The sequence below is a fragment of the Atta cephalotes genome, assembly GCF_000143395.1.
Source record: "Atta cephalotes unplaced genomic scaffold scaffold00038, whole genome shotgun sequence".
Taxonomy (NCBI): Eukaryota; Metazoa; Arthropoda; class Insecta; order Hymenoptera; family Formicidae; genus Atta; species Atta cephalotes.
In genome coordinates, this window is record NW_012130102.1 from 1,797,086 (window position 1) to 1,812,391 (window position 15,306).

Here is a 15,306-nt window from a genome sequence, read left to right on the forward strand (position 1 = left end):
TACTGTAAATTAATAAAATTATTCTATTAAAAAATATCTTTTATGCAAGTAGAATAAAATTTAATTTTTTAATTATTTTGACTACATTACACTTGAAAGAAATTTGATAATATTGCAACACTCAGCACGGTTCTGTCCGGAACATGGGACAATACCGGGTCATGTCCGGATACGAGCCGCTTCGGCAGGTAGACGCTTCGTGTTCTCGACATGTCCGTGACAAAGAAGACGATGGCGCCAACAACACCGTGCACCGTCGTCTTTGTCACCTCTGTTTGCCGCTGGCAAAAGAGGAACTAAAACGACGCGTCGCGTCGCGTCGCGACGCGATCCCTTTGTGTCGCAGGCATGGCGGAGGGCGGCAGGAAGCATCCGGTGTTGCTGTACATTCACGGTGAGAGCTACGACTGGGGCAGCGGAAACCCCTACGATGGTAGCGTCCTAGCCAGTTACACCGACCAAGTGATCGTCACCATGAACTACCGGTTGGGCGTGCTCGGCTTCCTGAACGCCAACGTGGCGCCACAGACTAAGGCAAGGGTTGCAAATTATGGCCTCATGGACCAAATCGCTGCCCTGCATTGGGTTAAGGAGCACATCGCACGTTTCGGGGGTGATCCCGAAAATGTCACCCTTATGGGCCAGGGCACCGGAGCCGCATGCGTGCATTTTCTCGCCATTAGCCCCACCGTTATTCGGGGTAAGTGATTAAAGCTTGTTGAGTTAACATGAGTTTCGACATAGTTTGAATGATATATCAACTGAGCGAAAAACGCTATCCACGCGAGCTTATAAACTAACGCAATAAAGTTGGAAAAAACAGTATTTCGTTAAAAGCGACTTATGGTTGTAAATTGTAAAATTCAGGCAGGCGTAATGAATAAATTTCCTCGAGAATGAAGTCAGTCGAAATTTCTGAACCGTTCACCACCGTGTTGCGCTCGTAATTATTCAGAGAACACGCCGCGCTCGCGCGTCTCATAAATGATTAAAAGCGCTTTCGCATTACACATAATTGAAGAGTAGCAAGTTTTACATGAGCTTCGTTACAGTGCATTATTTTGCGTTAGTTAATTACTCGTTACACCAATTACGTATTCGCAAATAAGAAGGTAGATTTTGTTCTTTTCGCCTCAAAAACGAATTTTCTTCGATTGACTTACGAGCTTGCAAGAATTTATATCGATCTATCAAATTGCAACTGAATTCGCTAACAAGATCTTCAACGATCGAAAGACAAAACGAGCTTATGTGTCGAGTTCGTCTTTGTAAGATCTACTTCCTCACAATAAAAAAGACAAATTCTAGCAAACAGAGGTTCTCAATTTTATCCATAAATAATCACATAATACAAGATCTTTTATTAAAAAATTTTTAACTAGATATATTTTATATCTTCAAAATTCAAATAAGGACGAAAAAAGCGAAATATCTGTGAAGCTAAATACAGATTTGAAGATAATTTTGTTGGGTTATCAAAATAATTATGTAGGAAAGAGAGACATTCGAGTTAGTTGCTAGAATGTGAAAACTTTTTAGAGCATTGCTCATTATGCTTGAGTTTTTCTACATAATTATTTTGATGATCCAACAAAATTATTTTCAGATCTGTTATAAAGCTTAAATTTTTAAATGTAAACTTAAAAGCACATCCTACGATTTTAATATTCTGCAAATTATTTTATCATAAAATTATATAATGTCATCACACAAGAAAATGTAAAGATTCTTTTTAGAATCTCAAGAGCAGAATGCTGAAAACCTCAAGGTCTAGTGATCGGAATATTCCGTAGAAAACTTCGTCACTTATGTGCCATCTGTCGCCTGAAAATCGCCATCTTCATATCGCATACTTCACTCTGGAAAAAGGGGGAGAAAAGAATTTAGAAATGAGAAGTAGCTTAAACCAGCAAGAATATCAGCTTGAAATTTCTTTCTCCCGACATCCACCATCCCCTACCCATCTCTTTTGCAGGGTTCGCGATATTTTCGAGGACGAACTCGCGCCGATCGGCGCTGTAACACATTGCCGAGGATATTGGCTGTCTCCCTTTATATCTTCATCCAGTAACAGCAGCAGACCATCTTCGTGGTCGTGCTCACGGTTAACGTTCGATGGTTAACAGCCTCTGCAAGCCCCTCCGGGGATGGACATGGCTGAGAGGATAAGGGGAAGCTCCCCCCCCCCCCCAATCTCTCTTTACCTCTTTTCGTCTCGTTCTTTTCATCTTTACTCCATCTCGTTCCTTCGTTCGTGATATTATGTGCGTGAAATATCGTCTCTTCCTACCGACACCACCTTCGTCGTGAGCGCTATTGGAAAATACTTCCCTCCCTTATGAGGAAGGCAAAGCCATCCACGCGTGTCCGAGATGGGAGTTTTTCCTTCCACACTTTTTACACGTCGCGGTTGTTTTACGTTCCTTGTCTACTTTCTTGATTTCATTAATTAAAGAAGCATGATATATCTCAAACGATAAATTACGAGAAATTACTCAAATGATGATGCAATCGAATAATTGAAGAAAGAGTCGTTGAACTGACATTTGAGCGATTAATCATAAAATGTTATCGACATGTAAATTTTACGTTCAAGTGAGCGAAATCATTGAGCGCCAAGTTATGTCTTCAGTGATCTAATTTGCTATGTTTGTAAAAAACTAGAACAATTACGTGGAGATAAGCTTTTAAAAGTCCTGTTGTACATATATCAATTTTCTAATGGTTAGTATTATGACAGAAAGCATAAGTGACTTTACTTTTTAAGCAGTTTGTGTTATTATATATTTTATTTGAGTGTATAAGAAGATGCACACACAAGTGAATTACATGCTTCATATTTCATTATTTTAAGATTGAATTTGATTAGTGTACTTGTTCTTTCTTTCCTTTTAAATTGATAATTAGATTATTTGTGTTTATAAAAATCTATATATTATAAATGTAATATATTTTGTCATTGTGAAAGTATGAAATGTATAAAAAAAACTTGTGTTACATTAATTAAGAGTGATTTTCTTGTAGATAAAATGTATGTATCGATAATAATACCGTATCACCCAATAGCGACAGCATTCTAGGATTAAATTGACGAAGGTTTCATGATTATGAAGATGATAATTTGTAGAATGTTGTCATAAATAAGGTTTATAAAAAAATGAAAAAAGCCTGTTTCATTTATTTCACTTTTGCGATTAAGCATCAGATTTATGGCGCCATTCCTTTCGGTATTCTGACATTAATGTCATAAAATTCTCTCGCTTAATAAAATTCGCATTGTTTGCAAATTCTATTATTTAAAACGCTTGTACTCGTTTGTGTCGCAAGAGAAAAAGCATAATTTTCTTTTATTTGTTTGCGCACGAAAGGATCTCCGATCGGGAAGGATCCCGGCATGCCGACTTTTCTCTCACCATCCTAGCTCCACGGATGCTTCATTCTTTCCCGTATCACAGAAGATAGAAATGAGAATTCCATTTTTCCAAGGTGGCTGTCTCGAGACGCGACGATGTCCTGTTATTTCCTGCTTTTGCTCTCTTAAAAAACCTTTCTCTCTCTCTCTCTCTCTCTCTCTTTCTCTCTTTCTGATCCTTTTCTCTTCTTCCCTCTAACATTATCACGTTAATTTTCTTAATAAGTTGCTTTTACTTGATAAGTTAATGAGACAATCGAAGCATAACATCTTCTCGAAGTAGAAAATATCCTACCTATCTTGATATCTTTTTCCTTGAAATTGAGAAATACATTTTCATCTCTTACTAGGTGCTAGGAGAAATTCTCTTGGAGAATATTCAACAATAAAACTCAATTCTTGCAAAAATTTTTGGATAATTGTGATCATTTAAAATAATAAATTTCAGTATTCTTTATAATTTTTTTTAATTATATTATTGAAAATCTCAAGTTTACATAACACGCTTTGATAAGTGAATGTAGCAAATGAATGAAAGTTATATAAGATATTATTACACGTAACAGGAAAAAAACGAAGGAAGTAATTTGATATACAAGGCGAAAATAATTTTTATCTTAGCGCGATGCTTATAATGCAACCACTGACGAGCTAATGGCGTCAAGAGGAGGAGCGGAGATTGAAAATTCCTTCTTAAAGTACAAAACGGAGCATCCCGTTTTTCCTTAGGCAAATAACGTCTATGTGAGTATGCGCTAGAATGATTTTCTTCTCGGATAATTATATAGGTCGTTGGTCATCTCTTTTCTTTAAGTTCGAGAACGACTTTGGTCTTTTTTTTCTCACCGGGAGTAACGACGTGGCTTCCATCCACTCGCAGCGTCATTTTCGCCAGCATAATTTCCTCCTCAAACAATCCACTCGTATAATATTCAGTGTCGCAATCGCTGTACTTCTTCTAGCATCAGACATAATGATTCAAAATATCACGCTCCAAATATTTAATCATCAAGAAACATGCAAGTTGAAAAAAACTTAAAATAAATTACAAAATAAGATAAATAGCTACTTAAGGTATACAAATATCTATTATTAAAATATTTAAACAGAAAAATTACAGTACTAAAAATCAAAATATTGTAAATATTAAAAATCTTAAATGAAAAATATTTTATTTACCTTAAAACTTAAATATATTAGAAAATAATGAATAATAGGTTTGTAAAATAACACAAAAATAATTAAAAACCTAAGTATAATTAATTTTATAATTTCCATAGACACACACATAGTATGGTATATTTGAAAATAATCGAGAGATGTTTTATTTATTTGCAGGATTATTCAAGCGAGCTATACTGCTGTCAGGTAGCGCTCTTTCATCCTGGGCCGTGGTGGAAGATCCTGTATCCTACGCTCTGAAATTAGCCAAGGCGGTCAACTGTTCCATTCCTGATGATCTTCTTAAAGATAATGAGCTTATAGTCGATTGTTTGAGAGAAAGTAGTCTAGAAGAACTGATGCAAGTCGACATTCAGCCCCCAACATTTCTTAGTGCGTTTGGTCCAAGTGTCGATGGCGTCGTCATTAAACCAGACTTTCAAAAGGATCTTCTTTCTTACCTCGGTCCTGAATTTCAAGGATTCGCGTAAGTTTCTAGAAGAGTATTCTATTAATATGTAAGATTCCAAGTTGCTCTATGATTTTATAAATTTTTAAAAGAATGCTTTTTATGAACAAGAAAAATTCTCTACTAGTTTTCAATTCTAAAAATTGTTTAAATTTAAATTTCAAAATTCTTGAATCTCTCTCCAAATTAATATATCATTCAATATTTTTCAATTTCTTTTTAACTTTCGATACAGAACCAAAATATAATATAAAATATGTTTATTCGCGCTGCGAACTCTTAGTGCCATTTTGGATATAGCCATAGTACAAATAGGGAAAAGGAAAAAATCTGGAGACACAGTGAGGAAAAAGAGGGAAAAGGGGAAAATCCTCGGATTCCGGTAGAACGGGCTTAATAGAGTTTTATGGTAATGCGGCGTATATTTCTACATTTTCTTTCGCGGCGGCAAAGGAAATCCGTGAAGCAGCGGAAAAGTTATTTTGATGTGTGCACTTCCGGGCTCGGCTTTGCTTTCTTGCCCAGAGAGGGGTCTCGCACTTAACGTCGGCTTCCACAATAATTTCGCTTTCCGTCTTCCGTCTGACGGATCCCGGAGTTTTCTCGTTAAATGGAAAAAGGGAGCTAAACGAGCCGGTTCCACCGCGAACATTAGCGTGGTTCATTAACGCGATTAAGTAAACGACCTGCCTCAACTCTACAACGTCATTAGCATACTTACAATCGAAGATCGCACTACGCTCGTACCGGAAACCATGGAACGAGTTTGTGTTATCATCTTTACCTTTTAACCAACTTACAATTTCCACTTGCAATCGCAAGTCCAAACAGATTTACCAGATGCCAATGATTTCCGTATCCTAATTATTCAAAAATTATATATATATATATATTTACATTATCCTGCATTCTAGCAATAAAATTATGATCTTACATAATTACTACCTTCTTTTGATTTATTTTTTATTTGCTACTCAATTTCCTTCGCTTCTTTATTTCTTTGTACATATATATAAGATATATTTACATGCAATAGACATAATGAAAAGATTATACACATATTAGAAATAAATTTTGATATTTAAATTATTTGATAAAATTAAACTAAAATAAATGTTAAATTAAAATGGCGATGCTTGATTTTAGCCCTCTCCCAAAAAAAGCTGAACATGGCGCACCAATCACGAGCAACAACAAGTACGATTTATTATTTGGCGTAACAACAAGTGAGGCTTTATGGAAGTTTGCGGAAAAAGATGTCCTGCAAGGATTCGAAGGAGAAAGAAGAGACAGAATCATCCGTACATATGTGAGAAATGCATACGTCTATCATCTCACAGAAATATTTTATACAGTAAGTCAATGTCCTTTATTTAATCAATTGAATGGTAACGAATTTCATATGACAATAGATGTATAAAGTCTAAATCTTGGCTCCGATTAAGACTAATTCAAAATTTTATTTCTAATAAAAAATTCTTATTTGATAAAAACATTTAATATTTTTTCTCTCTACGCCTAAAATCAGAATTTGAAATTATTTTCCTAGAATATAAAGAAATCTTCGAAAACTAGACAATAGCAATTTTTAAAAAGTAACTCTAAATTATATTTATTGCTAGCAGTATGGGACATGCCGCGCATATTTGCGGCGCGTACATCGTTGGATACGCGCGGAATTTATCGCAGGGCGTAATTGTTACGTTTCACACATAACGATTGAATCGCGAGCATTGCATTTTGTCCAAATACACCGACGACGCAATTTCATTTGGCCAGCGCGTTATCGGTCTATGCAGGTCGGGCATTACTTAATAATTATAGCCAATTAAATAATTATGACTGCGACAATATATTTTTACGAGCGCTAATAGCAGATAAACGCGCTCGAACGCATTCCTGATATAACGATAAGAGAAAATAAATCTGATATTGTGTGCAAAACAGCTCGCAACAGCTTTATTTTGACAATTTTAGTTAGAACGTAATCGTAAATTATTTTAAAGGAACAATTTGATTTCAGTTAAATGATTTTTCAATCTTTCTATTTTATTTTTATTTAAACGTACACTATCGCTGAAAGTTTTCAATGCACTCTTTAAAAAATATATATTAAAGACATATTGTTAATAATATATTTTAGGCAATGCTCTTATTTAAGCTCAATTAAAAAATATAATATCTCAACGAGAAGATAAACAAATTATATTGATAATGTTCTAGTAACTACTTGCCACGATAGACTTGGAATTCCTTTTGTATTCAGGTGGTGAATGAGTATACTGACTGGGAGCGAACAGTTCAACACCCCGTCAATACAAAAGATGCATGTGTGCAGGCATTGAGCGATGCACAATTCGTAGCGCCGCTTGTGCAAACTGGAGATCTCTTCACCTTGAGACACACTAAGAAACCAAACAATCCTCATATTGCACCGATCCTCGACAGCGAGGAGGAACCTATGCCTAAGACTTACTTTTATGTGTTCGACTATCAAATGAAAGACGGCGACTATCCTCAGGTAAGTAAAACTAACAAAAAGATGAAATTATAATTACATTTATGCGTGATCAGAAATCAAAAATCTGTTGCACAAAATAAATTAAATATCCTGTTTATAGCATCTGCATTTTCGCAGAAGGCGAAAAATCAATTCTGACGTGATACGATCTAATAAAGAAATAAATCTTAAGAATCGATTTTTTAATTCGATTATTACATTATATTCGCAATTTTGCAATAAAATTGAGATTTAATGATAATGATTGCATATAAAAAAGAATTATAAACATCATTTATGCTATTTTGCGTTTTATACATTTATATTTTTTACATTTTTATGTTGCTCAGAACATCATAACTAATTCCAAAATTTTAACCCTCAATATACATAACAAAAAGTGAATAGTAGCGTAAAATTTTACGTTCAACACACTATAACGAGTATTTGATGAGTTAACCAATTTTCGGGTAACACCGTCCAATTATGGATTTATTTCACTTTTGTTCTATATGTTTCAATCGTGGCTTGTTAAAATGATAATGCTTTTCGCTCCCATGGGTGCTTAGCTTCATTAATTGCAGGGATGCAAGTTTAGCAAAGGCAATTATTCGTTTGTTGGTGGCGCTGGATATTCTCATGTAACCGCGTGATGACTGTTTTCCTTCTGTCTCTCTGCCATCGTCCATTCGCTATTGCCGGTTCAAATTATCGGCATGTTTACGTTCAATTATGCACAGATTACATTATATGCATGGTGTTATATTATTGTTCACCGCGATGTTCGCCACGACGCTTCTCATTATCAGTACAAATTCAGGCTCTTTTGACAAAATTCGAATATGTATACGTATTACATTATTTTCGTATAATCTTATAATCTTATAATCAACGTTTCGTGTAATGTTTTTAAAAATTATTTTTTTTAATATAAAAATCAATTTCAAAAATTTGATTAGGCATTTAGTTAATAGATATCATTATATGTTAAACAATGAAATTTTTTGGACAAGAAGAGACCAAAAAAGATTAAAGAGTTAAACCACGATTATTGCGATTTAAGCAATTTTTATTAAGTTATTATTTATTTTATAAAATAAATTATTTTATCTATCTTATTCTCTTTATTACATTATTATTTACTGTATTATAGAAAGATATAAATAAAAATTGCAGTTAATAATCAAATAGGTGACACTACAAATCTTGAATTTATTTCAAGAGATTCTTTTCCATTTAAATTCATGGCGCAGAAATTCTATTAGATCAATAATTGATCCAACGAGTGGTCGATTAGATAACAGAATAGGAATGTGAGAGACTCTACAGTTTCCAGAGAAATTCCGTTGAGTAAATATGTACGGAGATCGCGTCGGTAGAATAATCAGTCGAATCGCGGGACTATCGTGCTGCTTTCCGTTGTTTGTGATGCTGTCCCAACCTGGTGGCATCTAACATTCTGCCTTTATCTCGCGGTACGCGTCTCCTCTGTTGTTTGCTATCGTAAAACAGATAGAATCCTTCTCCACCGGGTTGCATCCATAATTACTCTGAATAAACAGTTACAGGTTGCTAACGTTTCGACCATTTCACTCGTAATTATGCTTGTACATTAATTATTGATTCAGTTAATATCCTTTTCTATCCAGAATGTTTCATTAGTACGTGTCATGCAGAAATTTACGCTTATTGCGTATTATCAACGCAACAGTTCAATTAGTTTATAATATATGGTTTATTTTGAATAAGCAATACGTTTTTGTGGAATATAGGACAACTGATACTTTTTCTCCAAGTTAAAATATATTCCGTTTATTTTATTTAGTTTGTGTCTTTTCATCGGCAATGTTTCTCTCTTTTATCCAGATAAATTCAACTTTCTGGTTTACATGTATATCAGCCCCAGGATGATTCGTTTGTTTAAAATAATTATTATACTTTATTTATTATATACTTTATTTGTTTGTTAATCCAAGATAAATTAAATAAAAATAAATCGAATAAAAAAGAGCTTTTTACTTAATTTCGTAATTAATAATTATAAAAAATAAGACAAAATGCGAAATAAATGTAGATAGTCTCTTTTTTTACGAGCCATATTTTGTTAACTTAACATCATGGAACTAAAAGAATTCATTTTTTGCATTTTTTTTTTTGCTTATATTATTTGAATTAAAGAGAATATTAGAGAGTAATGAAAATGAAAAATGCACATTCATCTTTATCATACAACGATCACGTTCTTTAGTTACGAATAAATGCCTTACCAAGGCAAGACACACATATCCTACTTTAGAAGATAATAGAAAGATTCGATTTACGATGGAACCGGTGCACGTTCGTTGAATATAATAAGGATGCCATTGCGTCATTTGCAGTCGACGCGTTTCTCATGACAGCCATTACGAAGTACGAACCCAATTCTATTTCAATTTACGTTAAAATTATTTGCAGAGCTAATCAGTTTATCTGTTTTTTTTCCCATTCTTTCCCCTATAAGTTTTTAAAAATATATATATATATATATATATATATATATATATATTAAATGTTTTATTTTATCGTTCAATAAATATAAATTGTGAGAAAGCGAGATTATTGCGGTAGATTAAGAGTGCTTTTATACTTTTTTTTTATGCTTTTTTTTACAAATAGCTTGTAAAAAAGCATGCATTTTAAAATATATTTAATTCTTATATTTATTATATTTAATAAACTATAAATTGTTTTTTTTTATTATCTCAATGAACTAATAAAATTAAAATATTTTAATTTCACAAACTGCTTGTATCGTACCATTTGCGTTTTTTAATAAACATGTATAAACAACAAACCGCTTTTAATAGCAAGTGAAAAAAATGTCAGATAATTTTAAAAATTATGTTAAATTATATTGCAATTGCATTCATTATACAAGATGGAAACGTACAAGGCAAAATTGAGAAAGAGCCTCATATGCTAGCATTCTAATAAAAACAACATCGTATATACATCTCGCTTCACTTATCTTTATTGTAATATACAAATGAAATTCGTTAGTTTATCAACCTTACTTTTTAAAATCTGTTTATTTAGTAATTGGGGGGGGGGGCTGATAACATTCGAAGAATAATTTGATTTTCATGAAGAATTTAAAAAAAGAAGATCTTTGACCAATTAGATGACTATGTTACGTTTTTGGGATTGGTTCGTATTCATAGTCCGTTCATAATCGTATTGCGGTCGCGTACATAGGCCAAAGGATGAGAGGGTTTCGTCGATGTGTGAGCAGCACAAAATATTCCAGTCATGTCACGCGCACCACATGCACAGCAACACGCCACCGCGTTTGTTCACAATACAATTTTCCTACTTTTTCACATTCGCCAGCAATACCTTGTCCTACAGGCAGGCGTCTTCCCGTTCTCTTTACACTTATTCTTTACTCTGCCTGCAAAAACCGATTTTCCAATAGTTCAGAGCCACATCATATTAGATAGTTGGATGTTTCAAAAAGTTTGTAATAAAAATTTATAAAGAGTTACTCATTTCGAGTAACTGTATTTAATAAATGTAAGAGTCACTGTAAAATTTGCCTTTAAAAATTCGATTAACAATTTTTTTCTATCGTCTTATCAATCTTTCAAAATCGAACAAATTCATAAAATTTATTTTTTAGAAAGATAATTATTTAAGAAGAGTAATATTATATATTTTATATGATCGATACGAATGTGCAATTCTTTAAGATAGGAAAAGATGGTATAAAAGATGTTTGATTCGCATACACGATGAAAATTAATATAAAGATAATTTGGGGCAAAGCCATTCTCTTTTTGTATTAGAGCAAAAAGGACAAAGACACTAGAAAAGAGGGAGAACCAGTTTCTCACGAATTCGTTATACGTTAATACTCTCACGATAGCAACTTGTAATCTACCGGTAAAGTGAAAACAGACATTGCGGGTGGGTTGCGCAATCGATCCTACCAGGACGAAAGAAATTCATCCCGAGGATCGTTGAGGGATTTGCAAGGACCCATCGATACGCAGAGGATTTGCGAAGCCGACGTTCAAAATCTATCAGTACGTGCGCCACCTCGTCCATTCCAGGATGCTAGGCTCCTTAAGGATCCTTTTAAAACGTTCTCTCGTGTTGTAATTCGATCGAAGACGATTTCCTTCAAAGTAGGATTCGTTCACCGCGAAAAAGAAAATTTTCGTAAACCTTCGGCACTGATCGTCACGAAGACGTTTTGTAATGCGATATTTAGAAGATCGTATTCTACTAATATCGGTAATATCGGATCAATATATAACAAATTTTCTAAACAATTGCTCTCTTCATAAAATGTTGAGAGTAAATTTTAATATCTCTGCTACTACAATAGTAATCAGTTGACTTTTTTTTATCACTTAATTAGTATTAATGTTTTAATTTGTTTGATGATGATTGATATGTTGAAGAAGAAGAAAAGAGAATAAATGAAAATGAAACTAGGAAAATCTTTCTGTCGAATCAGGGTTTCTATTGCGTCACTCGTCGTGATTGCTATTTCTCCATCTCGCGAGGAAAATGAGAATACGACCCCGCTTTGCAGTTCTCTCTCCCACCGTTCGTCCAAAGAGAGGCTGATAGGAGAGAAAAAAAGAAATGAGGGTGGGTGAAGAGTACGATGGAAAGCAACTGCAAGTTGGAAAAAGGCATTACGGGAAAATCTGCCCTCAAAACCCTACATGCCGCAAAATATATCCTCTCCTTTTAGAAAATCTTTAAATAAAATTTACTGTTGGGAATATGAAAATAATCTAAGGAATGATTTAAGTTCAGTCACTCAATCAAATAAAAAATGATTTATATTGCTGACTTTATGTCTTATTTTTTTAATGAAATGTAGAGAATGATTCTTTCATTTTGTTTAATTTTTTTCTTAGAAAACTTAAATAATTCTACATTTAAAATATGATTTGACTTAAATGTAAGAAGTAAAACTGAATTAAAAAGTTTAATCAACCGTGGAAATATATACATTTCACATTAAGTAAATACTAGAATTTTATGAAATGAACGTTACTCTATTTCTCATTTCTTGTTTTAAACGAAGAAGAAATATTATTTAAAATTATTGCCTCTCCTCCAATTTTCTTGAACTAAAATATACAATTTGCAATGCGTTAGAGATTCTAATTCTAAATTATGCTATAATAGACGCGAAGAAACTGAAAGAAAGGATTGAAAAGACGATGAAACGAATTATTTAATTAAAGCTCTCCAATACAAGGTTTCGAAACCGGGCTTCTTCTACCCTTGTCGCGACAATCCTTTACCGGCTAATTGGGGAGTATCCTGTCTAATGAGCGAAGAAAGGAGGGCAAAACGATGTGAAACAAAACGCCGAGGGCTAACAAAAAAATCTGAAACGAAGGCTTCGCGAGCCCCGCGTGGAGATTATCCGTTTTGTCCGATTTCTTTCTCTTTGTAATGCTTTGTTCTGAGAATTTTTCACCAACGATAAACGTAACCTCCCCGAAAATCCACAGCGTTTATCTCGGACGTTTGTATAATTATAACGGTCTGAAATTGTGATAATAAATGGAAACATAAAATAAATTCAAATAGTAAACACGCATTTGGTTGCACATATCGTAATTAATTTTAATTGCTCGTTCGATCAACATTAATAATCGGTGCAAAATTATTTGTTCATCGTGCATATCGTTATCGTAAAGTGTAATAAAAGATGAAATAGTTTTAATTGCTGTGTTCGCTGCGTACATTTCATCTGCCTGTGTGTATAACTATTAAAATTAATAATAATGATGAGAAATACAATCCAATAAAAATTTTATGGAGTACGTTAATAGAGTAAAAATTAAAGAGACTACTTTAAACTTTATAATATTACTTTTATAAAATGATTTGAATATAGAATCATATATAAAAAGTTTTTATAAAATTGCTAAATTAATTTAAAAAAAAAAAAAAACAGATCAAAGCTAATATTTAATTTTATTAAAAAATGCGAAGATACCTCTATTTTCATAAATCAATGTTATTTCTTATTAATGATTAATTTGTAATAAATATTAAAATATTAATTATGGTATCAAATATATTAATAATTAATATTCATTAAAAGATTAAACTAATTTTAGAAAAAGAACATTATATAAAACGGTCTTTGAATTAATTATTAATGAATAACTTACATTTAAATGCGAAAATAACGGACAAAAAAGTTAGTTCATTTACGTAATACGTACGCGTTTAAATGTGAAATAGTATTCTAATCTAATATAATAGTACGTTTATATAATATGATATAATAGTAAAGAGTAAGAAGAAAAATTTTTATTTTTATTTTTAAATATTTTTCCTGGAGCAGATGCGTCGGATTTTTTGATGTCTCTCGGAGATTTTTTTTCATTTCGTTATGTACAGACACGCGCTGCTCGTAGCGCATAGAACGCATTGCCGCAATAAAATATTCATCGCAAAGTTTACGGCTGTCAGCTGTCGTAGTCGTAGAGCATGGTTAACACGAGGTGGCTTAATATTCGCATCCGCTAAAGCGCAATTAAATTATTTGTTCCCCTAAAATATGCACCGTTGCGCTGGTTATGCATGCGCTTTTCGCGTGAATACTCACACGCAACAGGTATTTATGAATGCGATTTAGAAAAATGTTCACTGATAGGTACCTTGTAGTGCTAGATGATTTATCTCTCTCATTCATGTTGATTGCCATCAACAGTGCAAATATGAAATTGTATCGGTTTTGTGTGAAACACAAGTCGTATCTTCTTCAAGGTTAAATTGAAATAGTAATCGATATAAGAAGATTAATAAACAGAGAATAAATGTTGTTCGATTAATAGAATAATGAGAGTGAAGCGTACAGTTGTGCGCATAAATTGAAATTCATAGCATAATAATATTGTTAACTTAAAATACAGGATTTTATTTGTTTTATATAAAAGCTATAAAAAAAGTATTCGTTATTCTGCTTTTAAATTATTGATGCGTTTATATTATTTGAAAAATTTGTTTTAATTTAGCAAATTTTGAAAACTTTTATCCTTTCAGCGCTGTAATGTATGTTTTAAAGATATTGGCTGCGTTCAGAAGAGCGCTCAGGATTTGAATCCTAAGTATTAAAATAAAACGTAATTTCTACACCAGAATTAATTATTATCTCTTATCTTTGTGATATATCATTTTAACAGATTGATAGATTTGTCATTGCTTTCACAAATAAGCTCTTTGAAGTTTTATTATAGAGTTTAAAGCGAATTAAATTAAATAGCGGATGTGTGCTTACGACTAACTCTTCGTACTGTGATAAAGCAAAAGAAGGATCGGTTGTCGAGAAATAGCCGCCAAATAGACGCGCTTTCAAACGGATGGCGCCATTTGGCGGAAAAAGCTTCACCGTTTTATGGCGGATGCCCGACAATTTGCATGCCCGTTCTTCCTAGTTTTGACGGGCAAACGAGCGCCGAAACGCGCTCGTAAGCTTAGTCACAAAACGCAGGCAAGTTCGCGATCGTGAACTACTACAGTTGCCCCCAGTCCAAATGGCCGAGAAAAGTGCGAAACGGCTATCAGGATTAGTAACCACCACCGGTGGTGAATAATGATCAAGTTTATCGATAGGAGAAACGTACATAAAAATTTATGCTTTAGATTTCCTCGTTTTCTTTTGTGCAACCGATACTATGAACGTGTATAGCCATTTAAAACCTTCTAATCTTACTTTCACAATCACGTATCTCTCTCTCTCTC

General features: G+C 33.3%; 1 protein-coding gene across 1 annotated transcript in view; it reads left to right on the forward strand.

The window, feature by feature from the left end:
- The first annotated feature begins 348 nt into the window (after nt 1-348).
- The window catches only part of LOC105621912 (neuroligin-3), a 95,893-nt gene continuing 80,935 nt past the window's right edge, over nt 349-15,306 (forward strand). Inside the window, exons 1-4 of the mRNA XM_012203349.1 lie at nt 349-700; nt 4,751-5,060; nt 6,189-6,396; nt 7,309-7,563. Of these exons, the coding sequence (XP_012058739.1) occupies nt 349-700; nt 4,751-5,060; nt 6,189-6,396; nt 7,309-7,563 (1,125 nt within the window). The remainder of the gene's footprint in view (nt 701-4,750; nt 5,061-6,188; nt 6,397-7,308; nt 7,564-15,306) is intronic.